The sequence below is a fragment of the Marmota flaviventris genome, chromosome 2 (genome assembly GCF_047511675.1).
Source record: "Marmota flaviventris isolate mMarFla1 chromosome 2, mMarFla1.hap1, whole genome shotgun sequence".
NCBI classification, from domain to species: Eukaryota; Metazoa; Chordata; class Mammalia; order Rodentia; family Sciuridae; genus Marmota; species Marmota flaviventris.
Window position 1 is genome coordinate 31,808,710 of NC_092499.1, and position 26,172 is coordinate 31,834,881.

The 26,172-nt window shown below is 35.6% G+C and overlaps 1 protein-coding gene and 1 pseudogene across 6 annotated transcripts in view; both read right to left on the minus strand.

Moving 5' to 3' along the window:
• Pcnx1 (pecanex 1) overlaps positions 1-26,172 on the minus strand; it is a 151,135-nt gene that overhangs the window by 32,680 nt on the left and 92,283 nt on the right. For all 6 annotated transcript variants that reach the window (XM_027931593.2, XM_071607712.1, XM_071607710.1 and 3 more), the window contains 10 exons: positions 24,175-24,207; positions 22,347-22,518; positions 21,336-21,446; positions 20,415-20,506; positions 11,841-11,950; positions 11,332-11,437; positions 8,985-9,077; positions 5,343-5,493; positions 2,962-3,103; positions 2,043-2,220 (listed from right to left, as the gene is read on the minus strand). In XM_027931593.2, the coding sequence (XP_027787394.1) occupies positions 2,043-2,220; positions 2,962-3,103; positions 5,343-5,493; positions 8,985-9,077; positions 11,332-11,437; positions 11,841-11,950; positions 20,415-20,506; positions 21,336-21,446; positions 22,347-22,518; positions 24,175-24,207 (1,188 nt within the window). The remainder of the gene's footprint in view (positions 1-2,042; positions 2,221-2,961; positions 3,104-5,342; positions 5,494-8,984; positions 9,078-11,331; positions 11,438-11,840; positions 11,951-20,414; positions 20,507-21,335; positions 21,447-22,346; positions 22,519-24,174; positions 24,208-26,172) is intronic.
• Positions 13,836-16,942, minus strand: LOC114089674 (TBC1 domain family member 1 pseudogene; annotated as a pseudogene).

Below are 26,172 nucleotides of genomic sequence, written 5' to 3' on the forward strand. Positions count from 1 at the left end.
TTCAACCCTGAAACAGGGATACTGTGTTTGTCCAAGTCAGTCTCTGCACATCAGGCAATACAAAACCTAACTCTTGAAATAAATCACAAGAATCTTAAAAAGCAAAAATTTTGACTAATTTGGTGACATGATTAGACACAAACATCTCATCTCTTAAAGTACTTAAGTTGATTTACAAATGACTTGTTTTGACTTCCAATTTAAAAAAAAAATCAGGGCTGGGGGATATAGCACAATGGTAGAGGGCTTCACTTGCATGTGTGAGGCCCTGGGTTCAATTCCCAACACTGAAAAATCAATCAACTGAAAAAAATCACAATTTCAACCCATCAGAAATGCAGATGAATCCCATATTTTTAGCCATGAGTCAAAATCATGCTAATAATCCTAGTACTAATGTAAAAAGGATCACATGAAGTAGAAGAAACATGTCTATTATCATGATGTCTTTAGAACTACTTAAAAGGAGTAACTTGGGAAAACTAAATGTGAAGCAGACTGTACTCAAATAGGTGTGTAGTGGGTGGATAACAACAATTTTGTCTACATTTAATTAAAAGGTTTATTAAATCGATGATATCTTAGAATAAAAATATATCTAAAGAGATCTCTTAAATATTACTTGCTTATTATCACTGTTCTTTCTAGTGACATACAAAAGGCAAACTCCTTAAGAGCAGAGCTTTCTCTGCTTTTTTCACTAATTAACAGCCTATGTATCTAGAACACTTCTGAGAAAAGGTACGTTCCCCCCCACCCCGAATATTTGAAAATGAAAGGATTTTCAAATGTAGGATCAAATGAAAGGATTAAGAAAATCCAAACTAATGTAGAGTTAAGTGTACCAGCTGTAGTTCATATATTGCTTAGGTTATGTTTTACTTCAGCTTTCACTTATTTCCAACCAGTATAAGACACAACACAATTTTCAATCAAAGTATCACAGTTTGTGAGAAACCACATGCTTCTTTATACAAACAATTCTCTGATTCACTTTTTGGTTTTGTCTTTTGGTTAATAGTCATGCTGACAAGAGGAAATAAATGATTAAAGTGCATATAAATTAGTGATTAAACAAATGTATTACTGAAATAGTTTAAAGAGTATTTATCATAATACTGAAAATGACTACCACTAAAACCTTGTTTGAATTAATTGCTTTCCATTTTCACTGTTCTATCCTAGGTCAGACCTCTGTCACATCTGAATAACTGTCACAACTCTTAAGCTGTTCTCCATACCTTCAGGTTCTCTTTCCCATTTCATCCCAAATGTGGCTGACCAGGCTAACTTGCCTAAAATTGGACTTTGACTGCATTTTGTAGCTGTTCATTTGCTTCAGCTCTCTGTTACCTATCAAATGGGATAATATATGTCAAAGTCCTTTGTATGTGGTCAGTGTTACCATGAAATCTAATTACTATTTAATTTACAAACAATCTGACTATACAACCTATTTGAGAAAGGTAGTATGGTTCAGTAGAAACATCCTTGCTTTAAGAGGCAGAAGATATGGATTTTGTCATCTCATTTATAAAGGGCATAAGAACACTTATCTGAAGGAAAATAATGAATTTTAAAAGCATTCTGTAAATTTCAGAGTATTCTGTCAAGTTAATTTCTGGTTGCTCCCATATGGCCTTACTGTCTTCATTCAGTTAGCAGGTTATTCTTCACTAGAATTTATTCCCTCTATCTATCCAGTCACCCAAATTCAACTATTACCACTTATCTTTCTAAAATTATTCAAAACCACACTCTGCTTTGGAAGATCCTATACAATGTTTCTCTATATAACTTAATTTTAATGTTTCTCCATATAACTTAATTTTATCTTCCTAATTATAGCAAAAAATATATCTTTTATGAAGCACTATGACTAGCATTGCTTAGGGATTCTAATATGCTCTAAGTAAACTGACAAGAGATATTAATTAAAAGACAACAAATCAGTGAAATATATGCATAATCTTCACAAAGTAGTGTATTACTTAGAGGGATAGTTTTTGCAGGCAGAGACATTCCTTTCAGTGATAAATTACCTTGCTGAACAGTATGGACATGAAGAAGAGATCCAATAGCATGGTCTCTGAAAAAGCTTCATAGTCAAATTTGAAAAAGAGCACAGTAAAGATGACTGTGACATACTGATACGTAGGGCTGCTAAAAGAGGATCGCAGCAACTTCAAGCCAGCAATGGTGATCATTAAAGCACCTAATCTGTAACATAAAAAAGGCACAACCCATCAACTCATGGCTGATCACACTGGAACATTCGCTAATTTTAGAAAAATGACCAATTTACTAGGCTTACAATATAGAGATCAAATTTAAACTTGCAAAAATTATTTATATACAACGCAAATCACATCTTGAAAGGATCCAATTAGTATGATATTCTCTTTCAACAGTATTATTATAATTCTAATCCTCTATGAGTCTAAGCACATTTTTAAAAAATGGGTAGTATTGTAATTCTATCATCTGGTTCTCTAATTTCAAAGTATTTCTATCGCTGTAATGTCAATTACATTTAGCACATGAAAAACATAATACTTACTCCAAAACATGTATCTACAGTAGGGGATAGGCCATGGGATAACCATGAAGGCAACTGACCATCTATATGGTACAACTTACACAGTACACAAAACCAGCCATCTCCCAGACCTGTCATCTAATATTAAAAATTAACCTTAATAAATGTCCTCTCATAAAATATTGACAATGACAATGAGATGTTTGTAGTAGTGAATTTGCTAAGAACAACAGTAGATGTTTCAAAAAGGGAAGTGAAAGACAAAATTTCACCTGAATTTTTCACCTTACAATGCCAATTACCACAGAGACACTCGATGGATATCTGGACCTTGATCAACAACCGAAGACACTATATTGTAATACTGTTGTTAGAAACAGTCCCCAAGAGTCAGACTTAGACTAGAAGATTATTGTACTTACTCTGTATCCAGTTTCTTTGGACTGGCAATTGTCTCTGCACTACTACTAAGTTCATTGAGAACAATCAGTGGATAGATGATATTCTTCTCAACAAAAAGAAGCCACACATGAAGTTTTTCAAACCACATCATAGTAGCTGCATCTAACAAGGCAATGTAAGTCAAGAAGATCATGTGTCATCCAATGTATAAAGTAGTCTAGCAATGTGACAAGAAAGGAAACTCTCACAAATCAAATTAGCTCTACACTATAAATAAAAATGTAAAAATCTAGTATTTTAACCATTGTCAACTCTTGATTGTGAAATACTTACCAACGTGCTATTTGGATATGACATATTTAAATGAATTTCATTTTAAACTTTAATTCTTTTTTCTTTCTTTCTCTTTTTCTTTTCTTTCTTTTTTTTTTTTTTTTTTTTTTTTTGGTACCAGGAATTGAACTCAGGGGCACTCAACCACTAAGCCACATACCCAGCCCATTTCTGGGACTCATCAAATTGCTCAGCGCCTCGATATTGCTGAGGCTGGCTTTTGAACTAATGATCCTCCTGCCTCAGCCTCCCGAGTTGCTGGGATTACAGGCATGGGCCACTGTGCCTGGCTTAAATTTTAATTCTTAAAACCTGTTTTTAACTAACTTTTTCTCACTTTTTGCTACATCTCAAAGAGAAAAGGTTACTGAATATTATTAGGCTGCCCCAAGTCCCCAAATAAATATCTATTATTTATTTTTAAAATATTAAGATATAGACATATACACATATATAATTATAATATCTAAATGAGAATTTATTATTTGAATTCATATACTTCATAAGAGTCACATTCATTTCCAATAAACTATCTTGAATAACATCAAAGATTTAATACATGGTTCTTCAGCTACCTGACAGCAATATTTCCAGGCTTCTTTTTTTAATATTTATTTTTTAGTTATAGGTGGACACAATATTTTTATTTTATACTTATGTGGTGCTGAGGATCGAACCCAGCGTCTCACGCATGGTAGGCAAGCGCTCTACTTCTGAGCCAGAGCCCCAGCCTCAATTTCCAGGCTTTTAATAAGTTCTCTAATGATTATAATTTTTCTTTCAATTGCTAAAATCAGTAGGAGAAAAAAATGATTTCACTACTATTTAGTACTTTCAAAAATTCAAAAACATCAGGTTGATGCAAAATTTATAAAAAAGTCAGACTTTTAAGTTAGAAATAAACAAGATGGTCAATTATGCATTTAATTAAAACTGTATTTTTAAAACAAATTAGATATATTTGCTGTCATTTATGTATAAAAGCAATGCTAATAAAAAAAATCTCATTCTGAGTTACTTCCATGATGCAGGGGACGGGTGAGTACTGATTCTCACAATTTCATATTGTTTTCCCTTATTTAAAGAGCACACATTTTGTAAAAGGTCCTCACAGTGCTGCTAATACAATCTACATATTAGTGTTGTATTATCGCCTGCAGATCCAACTGGTGATGAAGGTTAAAGTGGCATCATGCTTCAATCAATTTCACTAAAAGGCCCAGGAAATTTGCTTTGAGAAAATAAAGTCAAGTTTTATTTTTTATTTTTTTCCTTTTACTTGTAGATGGACATAATACCTTTATTTATTTATTTTTATGTGGCGCTGAGGATCAAACCCAGAGCCTCACACATGAAGTGTGTGAGGCTCTACCACTGAGCCACAACCCCAGCCCTAAAGTCAAGTTTTTTACAGAAAGTTTTCAAAGGCTTCAGAATTTTCTAAAAATGTTAATGCATCTTCAAATGACGGAGAGGTTTATTTCTCCTTTTATAGCAATTTCACAATTGAAAGAAAAGTCTGTGAAGAAAATTTTGGTTTATTTCATCACTGGTACAATAATAAATGACTTAGATATGAACATTTATTTCTCTAAAATGAGGAAGTATAGCATATCACTGGTCAGGGGGCCAATGAACAAGAAGTGAATATTTACAAAGGAAAGAAAAATGAAGCAACAGCTTGCCAAACAGACAGGCCTCATATCTCTTTTTGAGTCATTTTATAGTTTATCCCAAATCTGAACTAAAAACAGCAATTAAAAAATGTTTGTTTGTTTGGTTTTTTAAACTCTGGTAGGACCTGGTGTCTCTGGCAGAAATAACAACAAAGACCTTTTCAATTCCCCACTACCAAAAAAAAAAAAAAAACCCCAAAACAAACACTCAAACAAAAAGAAAACCATCATCCTGAAAAAGATCTGATTCATTAATAGGTTCAAATTTAAGGACAAGAAGCATAGCCAAGCTGTTTTGCAATGATACATACCTAGTCATCTATCAGCCTAGTAAAAAGAACACAACCTTAGTATTAATTAAAAAAAAAATAAAGTGTTAAGGAAATACTTACTTCGAACTTCATACTGATTGTACTCTGCGGTCTTCAGCAGAGGATGAGAGAAACAATGCCATGGTAGCTGTTTCCTAACTTGAGGCAGCACATAGTGGGTTACGAAACCCACAAAGCCAACCAATGCATATAACACAAACTTGAGAGCAGGCTTTAAAAGAAAAAGAGTTGAGAAAATTAGGAGTGACTTTAAGACTCACTTTGGAACCTCTCAACTGGGGGTGCAATTTTCCATTTGATAATAGAGAACAGCAAAGTCAGTTTTAGAACCTAAGAACTAAACATTTATCATAGTTATATTTCTAAGTTATGTAGCATGAAACATAAAGCTGATTAAAATCAAGCCATGAAAGATAATGACTGTTCTTACGTTACAGGTATTTTAAATGTGTAAACTACTTCCTTTGGTGTCTCACACTACTATACAATAAGAGTGTGACTGGAGTTGTACTGCTTCCTGCTCCCAAAAATGTTATATACAATTTCAGAGCAATGTAATCAAGTTGTTTTAACTAGCAGAGATAAAGGATATAAACCGAGTAAAACTGAGTCTGAGAGCAGAGCAGAAAAAAAAAGAAAAAGTATTCCACTTTATTTGTTCCTTCACACTGTATATTATTTGAATTCTATGTACAAAAGAGGGAATCAAGTATTCTCTCTTAAAATATTCTATGTAAGTCACATTTAGACATTCTGGAACCACTTGGATGTGAAGGAGCCTCCATTTGCACCTTGATGACCCACTGGACCGTACTTGTTTGGAAGTGGTCACAGACCAATAGTTTTATAATGTTTGAAATGTTAAATAAAATTAAATAATTATGTCTTTGCCTCTATATTAAACAATCATATTAAACTATCAGAACTGAATAAAACATTTGACCCAATGGTCTGTGACAGATGGGACACAGGAAATAAGCCTGAACCCTGAAGGAAGGGAATAAAGGAGGTGAGCATGACTGCTCCAGCTTCCTGCCCTGGGTCTCCAGGTTGTCCCACAGGGAGGGGAACCCAAGCAAAACCAAGCACACTGTGAGATAAGGATGTGGAACTCTAAAGTTTAGAAAGATCAGGTGGCTAGACTTCACCAGAAGAGACAGTGTATAAAAGAGAAAGCCACCCAGAGGGAGAACTCTGGAGATCTGCAGAGGGTTCCCTTGGAATATTCAGGAAAATACCACTGCATGCAAGTGAGGGAACTACACAAGGGCAGGGAAAGTAGCTCACAAAGGGAATGGAGATATTACCTAGCACTCAGATAGAGCAGGAGAGTACCTGCTCTCACAAGCCAGACTGAAAGAGCTAAAGATTCACAGAGCACTGAGAAGAGACCTCAAAAGGATATTCTCCTCAGTAGTGGGGAATACCACCTCTACTACACATGAGGCCCTAGTCCTACCTTAGAAACCTTAAAATTAAAAAGTGCTTAACAGTATTCCAGAAAAAAGTTCAAGAATATTTCTGGAAATACAAAATTATCTGACACCTAAATGTAATATTTATAGTATGACATTCAATCAAAAATTACTGAGTGTGCACAGACTCAGAAAACTATGACCCCTAGAGAGGGTAAGAAAATCAGATAATAAGAACTAAACTGTGATATAGATGTTAGAATTAATAGACAAGGACATTAAGAGTTGTAACAGAATATTTTATGTTCAAAAAGTCAAGTAAGGAAGGTGGACATTTCTGATTTTTATTTGACATAGAAAAGCTTTGGTATTTTATTTTTAAAATTTTTTTAGATGTACACAATACCTTTCTTTAAATATATTTTTATGTGGTGCTAAGAATCGAACCTACTGCCTCACACATGCTAGGCAAGTGCTCTACTACTAAGCTACAACCCCAGCCCAGGGAGATATTTTTTTTTTAAATGACCTAAATAAACTTCTAGAGATTAAAAATGATAAATTATAAAAAATTATAATTCTGAGATTTAAGAAATGGGATTAATGACAGATTACACATATACAGAAAAAAAGATTAGTGAATTTAAAGACCTATCAATGACACCATTTAAAATTAAACACAGGGGAAAAAAAAGATGAAAATGAACAGAGCATCTGATAACTGAAATATTCTCGGAAGGCAAAGCTGTACATATTTGGAGTTCATGAAACAGTGTGAGGACAGGGTGGAGGAAGCGGCAAGCTGGGAAAGGCAGGAGGAGAAGAATGGCAAAAACATCTGAAATAATGAAGGCTAAAATTTTCCAAATTGAATGAAAAGTTTAAACCCCAAACACAAAAACATGAGGAAATCTACATGAAGGTACATCATAATCCAATTATTCAAAACTAATGATAAAAGAAAATCCTACAAGAAATAGAGGAAGGAAAAAGGATATCTACAGAGGAATAAAGATAACTTGTGAGGAGTAGTGGCACAAGACTATTATAATCCCAAGGACTCTGGAGGCTGAGATAGGAGAATCACAGGTTTGAGGCCAGCCTCAGCAACTAAGCAAGGCCCTAAGCAACTTAGTAAGACCCTGTCTCAAAATAAAAATAAAAGGGATGGAGATGTGATTTAGTGGTAAAGCACCTCTGGGTTCAATCCCATTACCAAAAAAATTAAATAAAGGTAACAGCAGCTTTCAAATCAGAAGCAATGGAAGCCAGAAGCAATGCAACAATATTTTTAAATACTGAAAGAAAAAAACCTGCCTTCTTAGAATTTTACACATAGTAAAGTATCTTTCAAAACCAATGGTGAGATAAGGACTTTCTCAGAAATACAAAGGCTGAAAGAATTTACAGATTCATACTATAAGAAATGTTCTAGTAAATCTTTCAGGTAGAAGGAAATATGGATCTACAGTAACTATGGTAATGACATGGCCCACAGGGAGAAGGAACTGTCCTTAAGGAACTCTTCCATATCTGAGCCTGATTAGATAATAAGGTTCTAGGCTTTCCAGCTATCTAGAAATAAAACTTCGGGTTTTTTTTTTAACTTTATTTTATTTATTTATTTTTATGTGGTGCTGAGGATCGAACCAGGGCCTTGCACGTGTGAGGCAAGCGCTCTATTGCTGAGCCATAACCCCACCCCCGACTTTGGGGTTTTTTAGAAGATAATAAGGGCATCTTGCATATGGGAGGGATGCAAGTCATGGATGCTAGAGAGTGGACTGTGGTAGTCAGCCTCCAAAATGGTCCCCATGATCCTGGCTCCCTGGTGGGTATTTCCTTCCCACATTATACCAGGGTTTGTCTATATGACCAATAGAATATGGCACAAGTACCAATGTGTCATTTCCAATATCAGGTTATAGAAGCACAGCTTCTGTTTTGGACTTTCTTTCTCTAGGATCACTTGTTCCAGGGGAAACCAGTTCCCATTTCATGAGGACACTCAGGCCTGCTATGGGGAGGACCACCTGGAAAGGAACTGAATCCTATAAACAACAAACCTCAGAAGATTGCAATATCATAAAAGATCCTAAGTTGGGGATTACTTAACTAAGCCACTCTCAAGATTCATGACCCAGAAAAGGCATGAGAAAATAAATATATGTTAAAACCAAATGAAGAGTCATATATTTCAGTGCTATTGACAAACAATATAACCAAAATCAGAAATGAATTCAAAGGTTATTTTCCCCCAACTGAAAGAATAAAATGATTCCTTTACCTGTAATACTGTGAACACCGTGCTTACATGAATAGCAAAATACAGCACACCAATTACAATGCATACCACTAAGTCAGACTGTAAACGCTCACTCTGTGGAACAAGAAAAAGAAATAATAACACAAAATTTTTCAGAAATCTGTCTTTTATTCCCAACTGGCAACGTTTGAGAAATAATTTTTCACTGATACCCTTTAACACTTCTACATATTTCTTAAATATAATGATTACTATAGTAAATCTTATTTTCTTCCTCAATTTCTTTCCTTATCTATAGTGTCAAGGAAATTAAACAACTAGTTTGCATGCTCTAAACATATTGCAATAGTCTTTTAGAATGAAGGTATTTTCCCCGCTACTGTTCAAGAGTTTTACATAGAAGAAAAGAAATTAGATACTTAAGTTATCATATCATTTTTAGGTTATCTCCCTTTAGTAAGTTATATTTTCATTGGTCTTTTGAAATGTTAAAACCACATGCATATGTCCTTAGAGGTTATACAGGTTGAGTACCCCTTAACTGAAATGCTTGTGACCATTTCAAAATTTGGAATCTTTCACATTTAAGAATATTTACCTAGACTTTATACCAATTGAGAATCCTTAAAACAAAAAGCCAAAGTTCAAAATGCTCCAAAATCTGAAACATTTTAAGCATCAATTTAGGAACATTTTGCATTTTCAAGATTAGTAATGCTCCACATGTAGAAAAACCCAGAAACCTCTTGATATTTCTGATATAAACTAGATTCAGAACCTCCTCTTATGCTGAACATGAAATATCCTTTGCTAACATGGAAACTAAAGTCAGAAAAAAAACTGTTTCAATTATATCTTGAGGTAGTTTTGAATTTCTAAAGTTTCTCTAGCTCATATCCACTAATAGTTAAAAGTATGTCCTATTTGATACTTATGTAAATTTTGTCTTTCACAATGGAAATAATCTAAAAACTGGAGAATACTGTTCTGTTCCATAAAACAGATATGAATCTATAGAATTCATCTTCAAATAATTACTCAAAGAAAATAAACAATATTGTAATTTACTAAATTAGAAACATAAGAGAATTACTGAATTTACTTAAGTATATTAAGATAGATTTGGCTATTGTTCTCTCCTTTAACATGGAAAATGCACAAACTTTTCAAATTGCCCTTGGTAAATAAAACGCCCTAGAGGACTAGTAAGACACTTACAAGGACATAGTTATTTTTGTGTGTGTGGTACTGGAGATTGAACCCAGAGATGCTTTACCACTGAGCCACATCCCTAGTTCTTTTCTAAAATTTAATTTTAAAATGGGTTAATTTGTCAAGGCTGGCCTTGAACTTGTTGTCCTCCTGCCTAAGCCACTGGAATTAGAGATATATGCCTGTCCATAGTTTTTAATCAATAATAAAAACACAATGAATCTAATTTACATTAACACAGTACTTCCCCCTTATCTGGATACCTGAAATCACAGGCAATATCTAACCCTATATACTATATTGCTAACCATGATGGCTACTAAGTGACTAACAGGCAGGTAGCAGATATACATAGACATACTAGACAGAGGGAAGTTGTCTCAACTGAGACGGTGCAATATTTCATCATGCAAATCAGAATGGCATGCAATTTAAAAGTTATCTATTATTTATTTCTGGACTTTTCCATGTAATATTTTTGGATTGCATTTGACAATGAGTAAGGACAAAGAAGGAGTATTTTATTCATCTTTCAGAGTCTAGTCTAGTCTAGTGTAAACAGGATGAAAAAAAATTCTATGACCAATAAAATTACTTCATTTTCCCTTACCTGGAAATGAATAAATGAATAAATGCCATATTATTCTACATAGAAACGAAGTTTGAGGAATGAATATTTCTTATGAAGGTTGGTTATCCCCTAGACAAAATGAGTAGGTTCAGAAGTGTTTTGGATTTTTTCTTATTTTGGAATATTTGCATTTACCTAATGAGATATCTTAAGGATGGGATCCAAAATTCATTTATGTTTCATATGAAGGATGGCCTAAAGGTAATTTTAAATACTATTTTTAGTTTACCTACATTTTAACTGTGACTGATCCCTTGTGGTCAGGATTGGTATTTTTCACTGTGGCATAATGCTGGCACTCAAACGTTTTGAATTTTAGAGCATTTGGGGTTTTTTGAATTAAGGATGTTCAACTTGCATGTTAAAAATTGGAGTAAAGGTAATCAACAATGTACAACTAACCCCACTCAATGGGACTATATATTTTCTTCCAATTACTAAAGACTTTCAAAAGTATTCATTATACAATAAAATCAACTGTCTAACATTTAAGACTTATAGTTGAATTAAACAGCTGAAACTTACAACAGAATTCCTAAGTTTCTCAGGCAGTGGGTCTTTTACTTCAGACAGAGGGTCTTCCGGATTTTTTTCTTCTGTTTTTGGAAAAATCTTGGATTGTACCAAAGAGCTTTACATTTTTAAAAATCAAGAGAAAATAATTAATAGAAAATACATATATAACCTGAAAAAAAGTAATGCAAATGATAGTTTATGACAGAAAACCAAGTGACCCAAGTATATTTAATCAAAAGGAAACAGAAAATCCTAAAAAGTCAAAGATATCATAAACAGCAATACAGTAAAAATCTTTTTACTAAAACAGTTTTAATACTTGGGAGGGAAAAAAACCTAACATTTTCAGCAAAGATGGTTAGAATTGACCCAATGTTAATATATTTTGAATAGGGATTATAGATAGACTAGGCCACCAGCACTTTGGAAAAGCATTGGGAAAAGAGGTCTTGGGAGTTCTTTAAAAGAAATGTTAACTTATTTAAATTTCTCTAACAATAACAATTGATTTCACTTACAAAAGTACAGATGGATCACTGCTTTGTCGGCTGAGATGATAGGATACAGCCACTAATAAGCCACAAAAAATGGAGAAAAGTACTGGAATATGTTGACCATCCCAAGAATCCTGTTGAGAAAAAAATGTAACAGAACAATAAACTTCTAATTTATAATAGAATCTTTTTATGTCAGTATTTTGGAAAGAATCAATGAATTTAAATTTTAAAAATGTTTTGGTCATATTATTAGTTGCATTTTATTCCAAATAAATTTAGATTTGTTACTTTCTCATGAGCTAGAATCTAGCTGCTAGATTTCTCTCAGTAATAAAGTTCCAGATTTCTTTTTTTTTAGATTATTTATTGTTTTACTGCTTTCTTATTTCTTACTTAATGCAGAGTTAATATTTTTTAATAAGGGTAGTAAGATGTCCAAAATTCAACATTATGAAACATTCAAATAGTAAAATATGATGTGGAAAGAAGCTCTCATTCCTCCAAGCTATCCAGTAGAACCACTGGGATAGCAGCTTCTAGACTTTACTGTGTCATCTTGGTAAACCATGACTCAAAGGAACATGACATCCACTATTCTCTGACCCAGAGGAACAGGAAGGACTCTCAAATGCCAACCAACCATTCAAGCACAGGGGACAGCATTTTGGTCTCCCTTTGAAATGGCCAGGAGATTCAAATGACTCCAACTATAGCAATCCCTCCTTTCATCCAGGACTTAAAAGAGACCCTACCACCACAAGAGTCAAAAGAAACTCCCAAGAAACATAAGACCAGAAATGATTCTGCTGTCAGGGAAGTAAGCTGTGCCTGCACAGTTCTTCTCTAATTCTTTGTAAGAAAATAACCCATTCTGAGATCACAGGGAAGAGGCCTTACACAGTGACCAACTAAAATCAGGGCAACTATGAACAGCATTTTGCTAGAAGACATAAGTCCTCATCATCCTGAGGGAGGGAGTTGCTGTTGGGTTGTGAATTCTGTTCAAAACACATGTTCTACCTCTGGAAAACTGTCAGCTGCCATATATCTGATTGCAAGTTCAGACTGATCTCTTTTTAAAAGTCCCATAATCTTGGACATCCCTAAAAATCTCGATGTGCCCTGCTCCTACAAGGAACTAGATATCCAAGGGGTGAAAAGAACTCAAAAGAGTTCAAAAAGACGTTGACTCAAAAGAACACGTGGCTGCAGTACATCATACAATAGGAAAGGATAAATACATGACTCCATAGTATGAAATGCAACCTCTATGAAGAAGCAAACACCTCAGGCTGCCCAACTGCAGGCTACATGCCAGCCACACAGTTGGAGTCTAAACACTGGTGATTTCCCTTAAAATATTATCTACCATGACTTTGATCAACTACACTTAAAAGACCAGCAAATTTGTATGGAAATACTCAACTATTTTAAAAAGACAAACTTCCTTTTAAATACCAAGGATAGTAGCCAGGTTTACTTAAAAGTGATCAAGATGTCCAATTTAAATAAATCAATTTCAGATCTTCCCCAGGGTCATCTTAGGTTTTCATAATAAGAATAGACAAGGGCCAACTGTACCTCACTGGTGACAGAGGGTGTGGTCACGCAAACCCTCTCTTGAATGACAGACCCACACTTTGCCTGAGGGATCATCTTTGACCCACTCCCGCTTCTGGAACCCAGTATTACAAATGCTCTTTACAACACAGTGCTACTCAAAGAGGAAATAACCAGGAAAAGAAAAGGTCCATTTATTCCCGTCCATGCCATCTAAAGTTACTGAGTACAATAATCAAGCTGGAGAAGAGACGAATCACAACCTGAAACAATAAAAAAACTGTGACATGAGCCCTCTGAATTGCAAGTTTGAACTCAAAAGAATCTGCATGTTGGCAAGCCAGTTTCCTCCCTGAGACGTTTGCTTCACGCTTTGTTTTCTCCCTCTAGCATCTTCTGACTCTCCTAGTTAAGGCCTGGACAGTGTTGAAATAGTGTACAATTTCTCCAGAACCATTAGTCCCCCAAGACCTCAGGCTGGGTGCAGTCTGGCTCTGGCTCCCTAGTGCCTGGCTCTGTAGGCTGCCTCTGCGGCTCCTCCACCATCTGAAGCAGGGCGGATCTCTCCAGCTCCAGCGCCAACATGGCCTGCTTCAGCTTGCTCTCACTAATCAGGAGCTTCTCTACTCTGCTTCAAAGCTCTGGATCCTACCATTTGCCACCTGCAATTGCTCAAGGAGGTCAAAGTTCTGTTTGCGTAAGCTGTTGTTGGTTTTCTCTAATTTATCCATTCTTTGGTTGTCACTGAGAGAAGAGGAATCAATAAGTTCTTCTTGAAGTACATGGTAATCAACTTCATAAGCCTATAACTGTTTATCGGTGTCTATCTTAAACACCTGATTGATGGTCTTCTCCATTTGTACCAACCCCAAGTTAGGTAGTGTGTTTTTGATAAAGTCCACTATGGTTTCTAAGTTTTTGTGCTGCAGAATCAAGGGCTTATGGCTTCCCAAAAGACTTAGAGCCACTTTAAATATGACCTCTGACCCTTGAAGAAAGATCATATCAAAGAATCTGGCTACAAAGCCCAGTGGGAACTGAGAAGCGAACACGGTGAGGAACCAGGGTGCAGCACAGAGACTGGGGCCGATCTTGTGCTCCTCTAGGTGATCATAGAGGTCTCTGTGGTAGTCATGGAGAAGCCACGAGAGCTGGTACATCTGGATCTGTAAAATTATCATGTCTGGCAGATATTGCTTCTGCAGTCCCATGTCAAACATCAAAAACTTGAGCATTTTAAACGCCTCTTCCTCACTCACATGAAGCAGCAAAATGCCTGCCACAAAGCTGAGGTCTAGCTGAGGCTAGACCTACTTCCTGGTCTAGAAGTGAGTAGGCCTTCAAAATGTTGTAAAGTGACAGTTGCCCTGCTCCGAGCTGGGCAGAGAAGTACAGATGTGTTGGAAAGGTTTGCCCGAGGTCAATAAGAATGGCGTGCTGCTGGGAGGTTAGCTGCTTTAGGAGCTCTTTGTAGGGTACATCCTTTGGCTGCTGTTTACTGGGAAACGGATGTTTAAGGTGGAACTGCTTTGCTAGAAATTTCCAGATTTCACCCTGATGATGACAAGGCACACCTTGTCCAACCGCTAAGTGCATATTTTCCATATCAAACTTAATTTTTGATCTTCCTGGAGTGCTAAGCATCTTTTCCCATACTGTAGTTACTTCTTTAAGACAAGGAATGATTTCTTCATAATCGAGCTTCAGGCGTTTGTTCAGCAAGTCATTCTCAGCGAGGCTTGTAGCTTCTGATTTTCCTTCTCCATTCTGAGGAGCAGTACCTGTCGCAGAATAGCCTTTTCCACAGCTCATGAAGCTCCCGTGATATCCTCTTCTTTTCCTGTGGTACAGGGCCAAAGGGTCCATCTTTACATACTGGTTCTAAAGGAGACCTCTCCCAGCTCTGAATAATCCTCATATCTGTCAGGGGAGATGCATGCCTTCTGTGGGGTGGCCACACGCAGGAATATCTGCTGCCTCCATGAGTGCTGCTGGGTCTTCACTGGGGTCCCACCAGAGTCACCGATGTGGTTTGCTTTGGATTCAAGGTCCTTTCATTCGTGAGGCATCTCTGTGCTCACTGAGTGATAACCTCATAAGTTTTCTCTGAAAGACACCTGGAGACCCCTGAGTGGACTCTGGAAGTTCTAGGCATCCCACCGGTAAATGACTCAGGGTGTTTGCTCGCCTCCTGAAGGTCTGCTGGGGGGAAAGCGAAGGAGGCTTTTCTGCGAAATGGCCCTCTAAATCACTGGACAGGTCGTTGAAAGAGCCAAGGAGCTTGAAAGAACTCTCAGAGATGGGCAAGGCCTCCTTATCACCCACTGACGGCTCTTTGCTGATGTTACTTAATGTGCTAGACACAGAGGTGTCCAGATCCACGCTGGTAGAGTTTTCCTGCAGGCCTTTGATCTTATTACCCTGAGACAAAATACTTTCTAAAGACTCTGTTAAAGATCTCTCTGCTTTATTTTTCAGCATATCTAGCCTAAATGGAGTGGCACTGGCTGGCAATTCACTTCAAATATTTTCTGCGGCAATCTATGATGCCTGCTTCATCTCCCTGACGTGGATGTGTTCTTTCTGCTTCTTTTCATACAAATATCTCAGAAAAGAAATGATCGATTCATTTTCTTGCTGCTCACTCCTTGATCTCAATTTCTGAAGCTCCTCAAAAATAGTTGCCTGTTCCTGATTAGTTAATGTTGTCAGGTGTTTTTGGAGTTCTAGTTTGGATTTGGAAGAATTCATTCCCTCTATCCTCTCACAGAGCTTGTACAGGGCCTGCAAGGGGCAGCCCTCACATAGCTGGGCTGGAGCTTTTGCAGTCTGCTGCACTGCAGCCACTGTGAAAGCCTGTTGCAGGGTCATCATGATTTCATCAACCAGAGCTTCATTTGTACACTGGAACACATAACAGACAAAATGGAAGCCACCACCTCCCGAAGACTCCCAGCAGACAAACCCAAAGTGGTCCACATGTCTAATGCCCTGAGAGCAAAAGGATATCTCCTTAAATTTTTTTTCCAGTGCTATTTTTTTTTGTTGTCAGGACTGAGGAAGTAAACTTCAGACTGGGCAATCATGAAGAGCATAGTTCGATTTCCCTCAATATTTATTGGCTGCACAATATTGTATCCACTAATTAGGTGGTTCTCAATGTCATTTTCTTCAAAAGAACTGAAGAAACTGCTGCTTCGGAGGCCAGCATCCTGAAACTCCTTCCTGAGGCCAGTGAACACAGGCCGGGCTGGGAGAAGGACTTGCGCATGGGCCAGCGGGGTTCTGGTGCCCGGTTCCAGTCAGCCAGCTGGCTGCAGCTAACGTGGTTGAACTTCTCAATGCATTCGTCAATTAGCTCTGGCGGGGCCTTCTTGTGAGCTATCACAAAAGAGCACCATGAACTTCTTGGCAAATGTGTTGTCAAACTCCCAGAGGCAGTGCAGCTCCTCCTGGTGGGCGATCTGCAGTTCCTCCTGGCGGGCGATCTTCCTAGCCTGGCGGATGGGTATGGAACTGAAGATCTCGGGCACCTTGGCCACCCAGCTGAACAACAGTGACATTGCGGCTGGGTGGCTCTGGTTCACTCCCGCTGCCGCTGGCCTGGTGCTGGCCTGGCGCTGTGGGCCTATGGCAGCCAGCAGCCGGGGGCAGGCTCAGGGCGTACCTCAAAGGCTGCAGGGAGGGCAATGGCTCCTCCCCACTCTCACTGCCAGATATGAGCCAGATTTCTTTTGTTGTTAAAGCTCTATTCATTTACTGGGAAAATTTTGCTTTTGATGCTTGCTACTACCATTGGTTAATATTTTAAATAGCATGTATAGTAAATTATGTGTTCTTTTTCTGAAGAATAAAATAACTTGGTAAATTCATTATGTATAACAATGGAGTAGGAGGACCAGGTATCACGATAGAACACATTAGGCCAAAGAATATCTTGGTGTCTTACATGCTACTTACACAGTACAACCATTTTACTCATGTAATATATACCATACTATTATAATTTCCAGAGCACTGAGCAACATTCAATAACTATTACCTGATAGAATGAATGCATATTCCCACAAGGAAATAATAGAAAGGATAAGCTTTCAAGGACAACCAAACACAGGCAGGTGTCATGTTAGCCCTGTGGCACTGAAGTTATCTCTGGATAATACTAGCATGATATATGGCATGGAGTGGACAACCCTGGTAACAGGAATAGTTCACAGGTATGTTCTATGTGATGGATAACATTCTAATCCTTTGTCTTTCTCAGGGAATTTCAGAATGGAAAATGATAGGAGTACGGTAGTTTTTTACTCAACTTGCCTCCCCATGCCCAAATACTCTTGGAAATTATTCTAATCACAACATAGACATTTTGGTAATGGCTAAATCAAAACCTTATCATCATCATATTAAATAGTATATGTACAGCCCCATTCCTAGGTATTTGTAAATATTTCCTAAATAATTTTAACAGTAACCTTTGGAAACACACACTATTACTCCCAATTTATGGATAAGGAAGCTAAGGCATTCAGTGTTTCAACTGTCCAGTGAAGTGGTGGAACCATAAACTGAACTTCTGACACATTTGAATGTGCTGAGAAGTTAAAAACCATGCAAATTTGCATGAGTTCAAGAATGAAAGATTAATACATCAGAAAGCAAAGGAGAAAACAAGATGTATGAGGAGAAAACAAGATGTATGCAGGAAAGAGAATCTGTAGAATAATAAAGTAAACAGATGTATGAGAAAGAGTAATCTTTGTAAAATGCAACTCTAATCATTTCCTGTCCTATCTCAAATACACTGATAATCTCCCATCTTTAGACCAACACATTCAGAATACAGGGTATTTCATAATTTAGTCCTTGATTACCTTTTTAGCCTTAATGAAGACCATCTTTCCTCATGTACCCAAATTCTAGCAACTCCAAAATTAGTTGCTGTTTTCCTTTACAACACTTTTTTCCCAAATTCATGGCTCTGTATTCTCTGTTTCAACTAGCTAATTCTTACTTGTCCTTCAAAATTTGGTTAAAATCATCCTCCTAGAAAATGGACTTTATTCCCTTTTAATGTCAATTTATATAACCACAGCATTCTGTTTTCATAGCCTTTGTTACCCTATACTAAATATGTTCCTTGACTTAGTAATCCCACCTAACATATAAATTCCTTGGAAGTGAGAAATGGACCTGGGGATGTGGCTCAGTGGTAGAACACTTGCTTGCCTAGAATGTATGTGCTGTGCATTTGATCCTCAGCACTACCAAAAGAAGACCAAAAACAAACAAACTAACAAGCAAAAAAAACCCCACAAAACCAGCAGGAAATGGCTTTTTGCATGTTCTTGACACACAGTAAGTGACCCATAAACACTACAGAATAAATGAAGCAAAGAAAAATGCTGTGAGTCATTCTTCATAATTATTTCAACCCTAACCATTCTCTAATTGCCTTGCATTAACCACAAAAAACAAACAAATCTCAGAAATTATATGTAAGGGACTGTAAATCTCTATTAAAAAAAAGGGGGGGCTAGGGTTGTGGCTCAGCGGTATAGCACTCGCCTAGCACATGCAAGGCCCTGGGTTCGATTCTCAGCACCACATAAAAATAAGTAAACAAATAAAGGTATTGTATCCAACTACAACTAAAAAATAAATATATATAAAAAAAAACCTTAAGATTTTCATGCTTACAATTTGGTGACACAGGTTCATAAGTTTGCTCTCTTAAATGTAAGTTAGAGAGGAAATAGGAAAAGAAAGATGGGTTTGATCTTCAAAGGGAGATAAATAGAGGAAAGGGGAAGGGAGGAGAAAACGGGGAGGGAAAATACCAGGGAATGATATTGACTAAATTATTTTGTTATATTGTGTGCATGCACAAACATGCAACAATAAACCCCATTATGTAAAACTATAATGTACCAATAAAAATACTGAAAATAAACAAAATTGTGTATTAGTTAAAACAAGACAATTTGGTGACTGTAGAGCATGTGGTAATAGGCATCACACTCAAGGTTTCATGTATACTCAGCAAGTGCTCTACCACTGAGCTACATCTCCAGCCCTTGGTGACAGTATTTTTAAAGAGAGCTCATAGGCTCATTCAGATGCTTACCCTAAAATGGCATTAAATTCTAGCAAATTAATTTTTACTAGCATGTACCTTAAATTGTAGTCCTTGAACTTATTCTTACAACTTTAAAGAAACCTTAATATAAAAAATAGTAGTTATATAACTTCATAACTAAATATATAGCATATTCTGTGATTACCATGCTCACCCCATCCCAGATGAGCCTGGTTTTTGATAATCCATTTCTAATACTAACCCATGGTTAATACAGAAAAGAAATTCTTTTAATAATCTATTAAATTTCTTTCAAATTCAAAGAAAATGAAAATAAGAATAACGTGAAATAAGCCAATCCCCCAAAACCAAAGGTTGAATGTTCTCTCTGATATGGGGATGTTAACGCAGAACAAGTTGGGAGGGGAAGAACAGAAGTTCAGTGGATTAGACAAAGGGGAATGAAGGGAAAGGGGTAGGGATAGTGCTATGAAAGGCAATAGAATGAATTGGACATAACTTTCCTATATTCACATATGAATATAACACCAGTGAAACTCCACATCATGTACAACCACAAGAATGAGATCCTAACTAGAATAAGTTATACTCCATGTGCATATAAGATGTCAAAATACACTGTGCTGTCATGTATATCTAAAAAGAACAAACAAAAAAATTTTTAAAAAGAATAACATTTAGCACATGAACACAATGGAAATTAATGATAAATTGGCACCAGGGGGAAAAACACTTTTAGTCAATTTAAAACAATCTTCATAAAGAAATATAACCTTGGGCTGGGGTTGTAGCTCAGAGGTAGAGTGCTCGCCTAGCATGCATGAGGCACTGGGTTTGATCCTCAAAACCACATAAAAATAATATAGATATTGTGTCTACCTATAACTAAAAAATAAACTTTAAAAAAAAAAAAAGAACTATAATTTATTGCTCACCTTTAAAGCTCCGTAACATAATCCATACAATAAGGCTACTGCCACAATGCTACAGATAAAACTGTAAAGTGCTGCAAGCAGGCTTGTAGTAGCTAGAGAATAAAGAAAAAAGAAATCAATACTTTATAAACATCTATGGAAAAAACTTTAAAAGTCACCAAAAAGCATTTAAACTATTAAAATGTCCTATAATACTAGTATATTATTATCTACTCATTTGACTTTTAAAAATTGTTACTTCATTCTGTTCTTTCAAAAGATTTTGACCTGACAAAGCTTTACTATTCTCAAATCTCTAATGCAAGGTAAAGTATATTTATCTCAGGAGTAATGAACAATTAAGCAGAGCAGAAAAAGTTAAATCTATATTATACTTCAAGAATGTGGCTTAGATCCAGAAAGTCTGGAACATAAGTTATGCAGAAGCCTGAAAACAAACTGGAGATGTATGAATTAATCACTGAATGATATCAGTCTATGTAAAAAGAACTCGGTACCCACAGAAGTAAATCTATATTCCTGTGTATTGATTAATTCTCACACAAAAAAGTGTAGATCTGACTACTAACAATAACAACAAATAGATCCAATGGAATTACTAGTTATAAGGAAGAATGAATGATTAAGATAGCTAGGATTTATTTTAAAAATACATAGATTTTTTTACTGTACTCTTATATTGTGATCATAAAAGAAAATTTACAGAAAAAACTTTCTTTATGAGATATTAAAGTCTAATACCTTGTTGCAAGTTTGTAAATCATGACAAAACTCCTTTTATAAACCACCTATATACTAAGTCCATATCATAGTATTTAAATAAATTTAACACCAATAACAGTTCTAAAGGCTGTAACTGTCCCCTATTTGTTAAGCTATGCTTAAATACTGCAATCTACAATTTTTATAAAGAGTACTCACCATTACCACCAAAAATATGAATATCCAATTGTTCACAAAGGTACATTACAAATGTATTCACCTGAGGCAGAAGGCCAATGAAAAACACTATTGGGAAACAGAGTGTAAACACTATGGAAAGAAAGAATAGTATATTAAAAATATACTGTATTCATCCTTTTATTCACTTAAAGACCACAAGCAATGCAAAGAAGTCCAACATTAACATAAACTACTAGCAATTTTTTTAAAAGATATCATTTAGGGCTGGGGTTGTGGCTCAGTGTAGAGCACTCGCCTAGTGCATGAGAGGCCCTGGGTTCAATCCTCAGCACCACATATACATAAATAAAATGTCCACCTACAACTAAAAATATTTTTAAAAAAAGATATTTAAATTTATTTATCTCTACATAACTGGGTATTAAATAAAATCTTTCACCTATAAGCAATATCTTTTAAAATTACTTCAACTGGTATTGAGGGAATGGGGGAAGAAAGAACAGTAGAATGAATCTGACCTAACTTTCCTATATACATTTATGAATATACCACAGTGAATCTCACCATCATGTATGTTCACAAGAAAACAATTAAAAAAAATAAGTAAATAGCATTGAAAGATCAGTGGAGTAAAAGGAAGGGAACAGGGGAGGAAGGTGGGAAGAGAAAAGGGGAAGTACTGGGGACTGAATTAGAGCAAGTTATATTCCATGCTTTTATAATTATGTCAAAATGAATCTTAATGTCATGTATAATTTAAAAGAACCAATAAATTATTTCAACCATTTTCACATAATAAGAACCTAAAATACAGATTTTTTAAAACCCACAACTTTCCCTTGTGTTGTGTTCAAGAAGTTTCCTTACTCATAACAGTTACACAGTTTTTTTCCTCAGAGATGATTATAATAAACAGCAAAATAAGTTTATTAAAGCTATTTGACCTATATAATTGATTTATTTATCAGTGAACTGTTTGAAAACAAATAAAGTAATGTTAAGATGAGACGTACTTTAAAGCTGACTTACCTATAACTAAATCCCTGGCTGATACAAATACCAGTGGATTGGTGAATGTTATTCCATATAATTTGAACTTGGTTGTAGTAAGGTTTCTGCTACCATAATCCAAGAACCAAATTAGACCACAACATAAACAGAAGTAAACTGGTCTACTGTAAGCAATGATACGATTATGACCCTGCAAATGACATATTTTTAAAAAGTCAGTTTAGTTAATTTTAAGAGTCAACACTAGTTACTGAGATCATTGATTGCTTATATTCTAAGGACTCAAAATATTTCTACATGAAAGCCAGGTTTCTGATGATCAAAGAAAGGAATAACAGATTCAGAAAGGAGGAAGAATAGAATGAACACTGTGATACTGGATTGAAAGTAGAAATATCAAAATGAACTAATTATTTTAATATGCATATAAATATGTGTATACGCACACACACGTATTTCATATCTTTATCCACTGAGAGGATCTAGAAGCAATGACAATATAAGAGATATAAGTAGCATCTAGACCTTAGTTCACCAACACCATTTTTCATGAAAAAGAATCGAAGCTTCATAAAGAAAAGACTGGTTATGAGTTAGGTAGGAAAAGTATATGATCAATCTAGAAAAAATTGTTGTTAGAAAAAGGAGGGAAACATTTAAAGAATGACAGGGATATGTCAAAAGGACACAAAAGGCAGCTTGATGGGCTCCAAGTGGCTGAATCAGGAACAGTTTGAGCATCAAAATAAGTATTAAAGTGACATTATAATCCACTAAACAAAAATAATCTATGAATCCACACTAATACATACATAATGACAGAATGAAGAGCTATTTGTTTCAATAAAGAGTAAACTAATGAATGCAGAAGGAATGATAGAATTAGAAAATCACTATTTGCCAGTCATCAAATGATAACTGAGTCAGGCAAGAAACATCAGTAATACTAAGTGAAACAAATGAGTAGAACAGATACATAGTCTCAGAGTGTCTCCCAATAAGATACTTATGAATCACAAGAGAAAAACAGTGATATTACAGTAGAGGAGTAGTTCTGAAGGAAGTGGGAGAAGATTTTGCTTTCCAGAGGATATTTGCCAATCTGGATATATTTTTATTATCACAACTAGGTGGTGGGGAGGGGGGGCGGTGGGGAGGGGGGGTGGCAGTTACTAGCATCTAGTGAGCAAGGATTTAAAACAATCACATTCATGAAAGAAAGCATCACCATAATCTGTTGTTGGAACTTATTCCTGAATTACATTAAAGAGATGTCTTTTGGTCTTACCACTAAATAAATGCTCAAGTTAGATCTAAAACAGGATCACATGTCATAAAAACAGTGCCAAGCAGATTACATTTTTGTGTAAAGTCACAGAAGTAATAAGGTTTTCTTCTCATTATGTAGTCCAAAAGTATTAACACCAAACTAATGTATTGCACTTCTTTATTGCAATTCCTAGTGATTATCAGAGCAAAATAACATAGTTTTTCCCACTTCAAAAATCTATTTTTCAGTATTAATTCACAATTTATTATTCAAAATTTATTAAATGCAAATAATCATGAGTTTATATGAATCATGTCTAACTGATAACCTCTTACTAAGAGGCTTTTATCAAAAATGAATTGCTATGCTTGTTTTAACCAAGATTTAGAGTCCACCAGTACAATGTCATTTTATTTCATGCTAATAAATTACCTATAATCTGTCAAATCTTAAGATGAGAAAATAGTAATATAAATCTCAATCCAATTCAACACATGCCAAAAGGAAAAAAAGGGGAAGGGGGTTTTGATAACTATTAAAGAACAATGAATTACAGCCATTTTAAGAGTGACTTACATGCCTGGGCGAAGAAGAATCTGGTTGAACACTCTGGAAATGAAACAGAAAGACAGATTACACTACTACTACAGTCCTGGTGATTATACAAGCAACTTTCAAAATGCCTGAAGTGATTTCAAGTAAACATTCTACAATAAAGAGATGACCTCCATTAATTCTGTTCCAAAGATGAAACATCAGCTCCAGATACTGGTGTTACAGGGATATTAAAAACATCTCACATTTTTCCCAACTTTCACTTATTCTGGTAAATTAACAAGTTGCATCTATCTACCTTAATAGGTTTTTTAAAAAAATATTTTTTTAGTTATACATGGATACAATATCTTTGTTTATTTTTATATGGTGCTAAGGATCAAACCCAGTGCGTCACACGTGTGAGGCAAGCACTCTGTCACTGAGCCACAAACCCAGACCTAGCGTAATTTTTGAAATGACATTTGATAGCCTATCTTATTGTTTAGCTCATTATTACACATAAGCATAGTTATGGTAGAATTCTTTCTCATGGGACAGTACCTCCCATTTCAGAAAGTACACAGTAACATGGGGTAGCTTACAGAAATTCAAGTTCTATCCACAAACTCTAAGTTTACTAGATAATTCATTAGTACCTGTATTACATATTTGCATTTACAATTAAAATAACCAAGACTGGGGATGCAGCTCAGTGGGAGAGTGCTTGCCTAGCATGCTCAAGGCTCTGGGTTTGATATCTAGCACCAGAAAGAAAAAAAATAAAAAAATAAATAAATAAATAAAATGATTTAATAAAATGAAAAAAAAACTGAAACTTTTCACATTAAAATAATCAAAGAAGTTCAGCTGTATCTTTTTAGAAGATTTTCTGTTAAAAATGTTCTAGGGCTGGGGTTGTACCTCAGTGGTAGAGTGCTTGCCTAGCATGCATGAGGCACTGGGTCTGATCCTCAGCATCAGAGAAACAAATAAACAAATAATTATTTTTTTAAATAGTATGTTTAAAAAATTTAGTAACAAAACATGTAACTTTTCTTCCACATTTCAGTTCATTTCCAAAGGCATACCAAAAAATTCCACCAGGATGGTCTTTCTCACCATCCTATAATTCCAGGATATCTCTCTCTCTCTCTCTCTCTCTCTCTCTCTCTCTCTCTCTCATCAGGTAATCTTTCAGTACTTTCAACTTTAACATCTATCCTTTCAAAACTTTTGTTTCCTCCTTTCTAATTTCTCTTATGTCATTCTTCTAGTCAGCTAGTTAAAAAAAAAAAAAAAAACTCTGTCACCTTTTATTTACCTTTTGCCTATTTAACCAGATTAACCTGAAAGCAAAGGACAAGAGTTTTTAAATTTGAATGAATTTAATGGGTTAAGGCAATAAAGAGATAGATTAAGGTGGCTGAAATAAAAGGAAAGAACAAAGACCAATGATTTTAATATAGAATAACCAAATTTAATCAAGTGGATTCAGTTACTTGTTTTCCAGGGATTAAGGAGGAAGGAGCAGAGAGGTTCTAAGATTCTAAGTTGGTATACCACTGTCAAAAGCTAAGAAACTTAGAAAGGAAAATATTAATCAAAAGATGATAATGTGCTATTTTTGACATGTGTCCAACTGTCTATTAGATAAGCTTGTGAAATAGGTGCAGACATCAATCTGGATATAACTCACATAAGGAGGCAACAAATAAAATTATAAAAGAGAATTGACTTCACAAGTAAAAACTATTAACTGCAAAGAGGATCAAATAAAATCCAAGAGAATTCCCATAAATTAAAGTGGTTGAAGGAACAAAGAGGCACCAACAAAGGCAAGGGGAGTCACTGGAGCACATAAGAACCATTGGAAATGAGCAACAGAGAAAAGGACATGAAAATGGAAGGCAGTATCAACGAGTGTTAAATGATACAGCACCCACAGAGAGTGGGCTGAGAAAAGGACATAAATTTAACAATTGGAATAATTATTAGCAACCACATAGACTGCAGTTTTAGTACTGCAATGATAAAAGA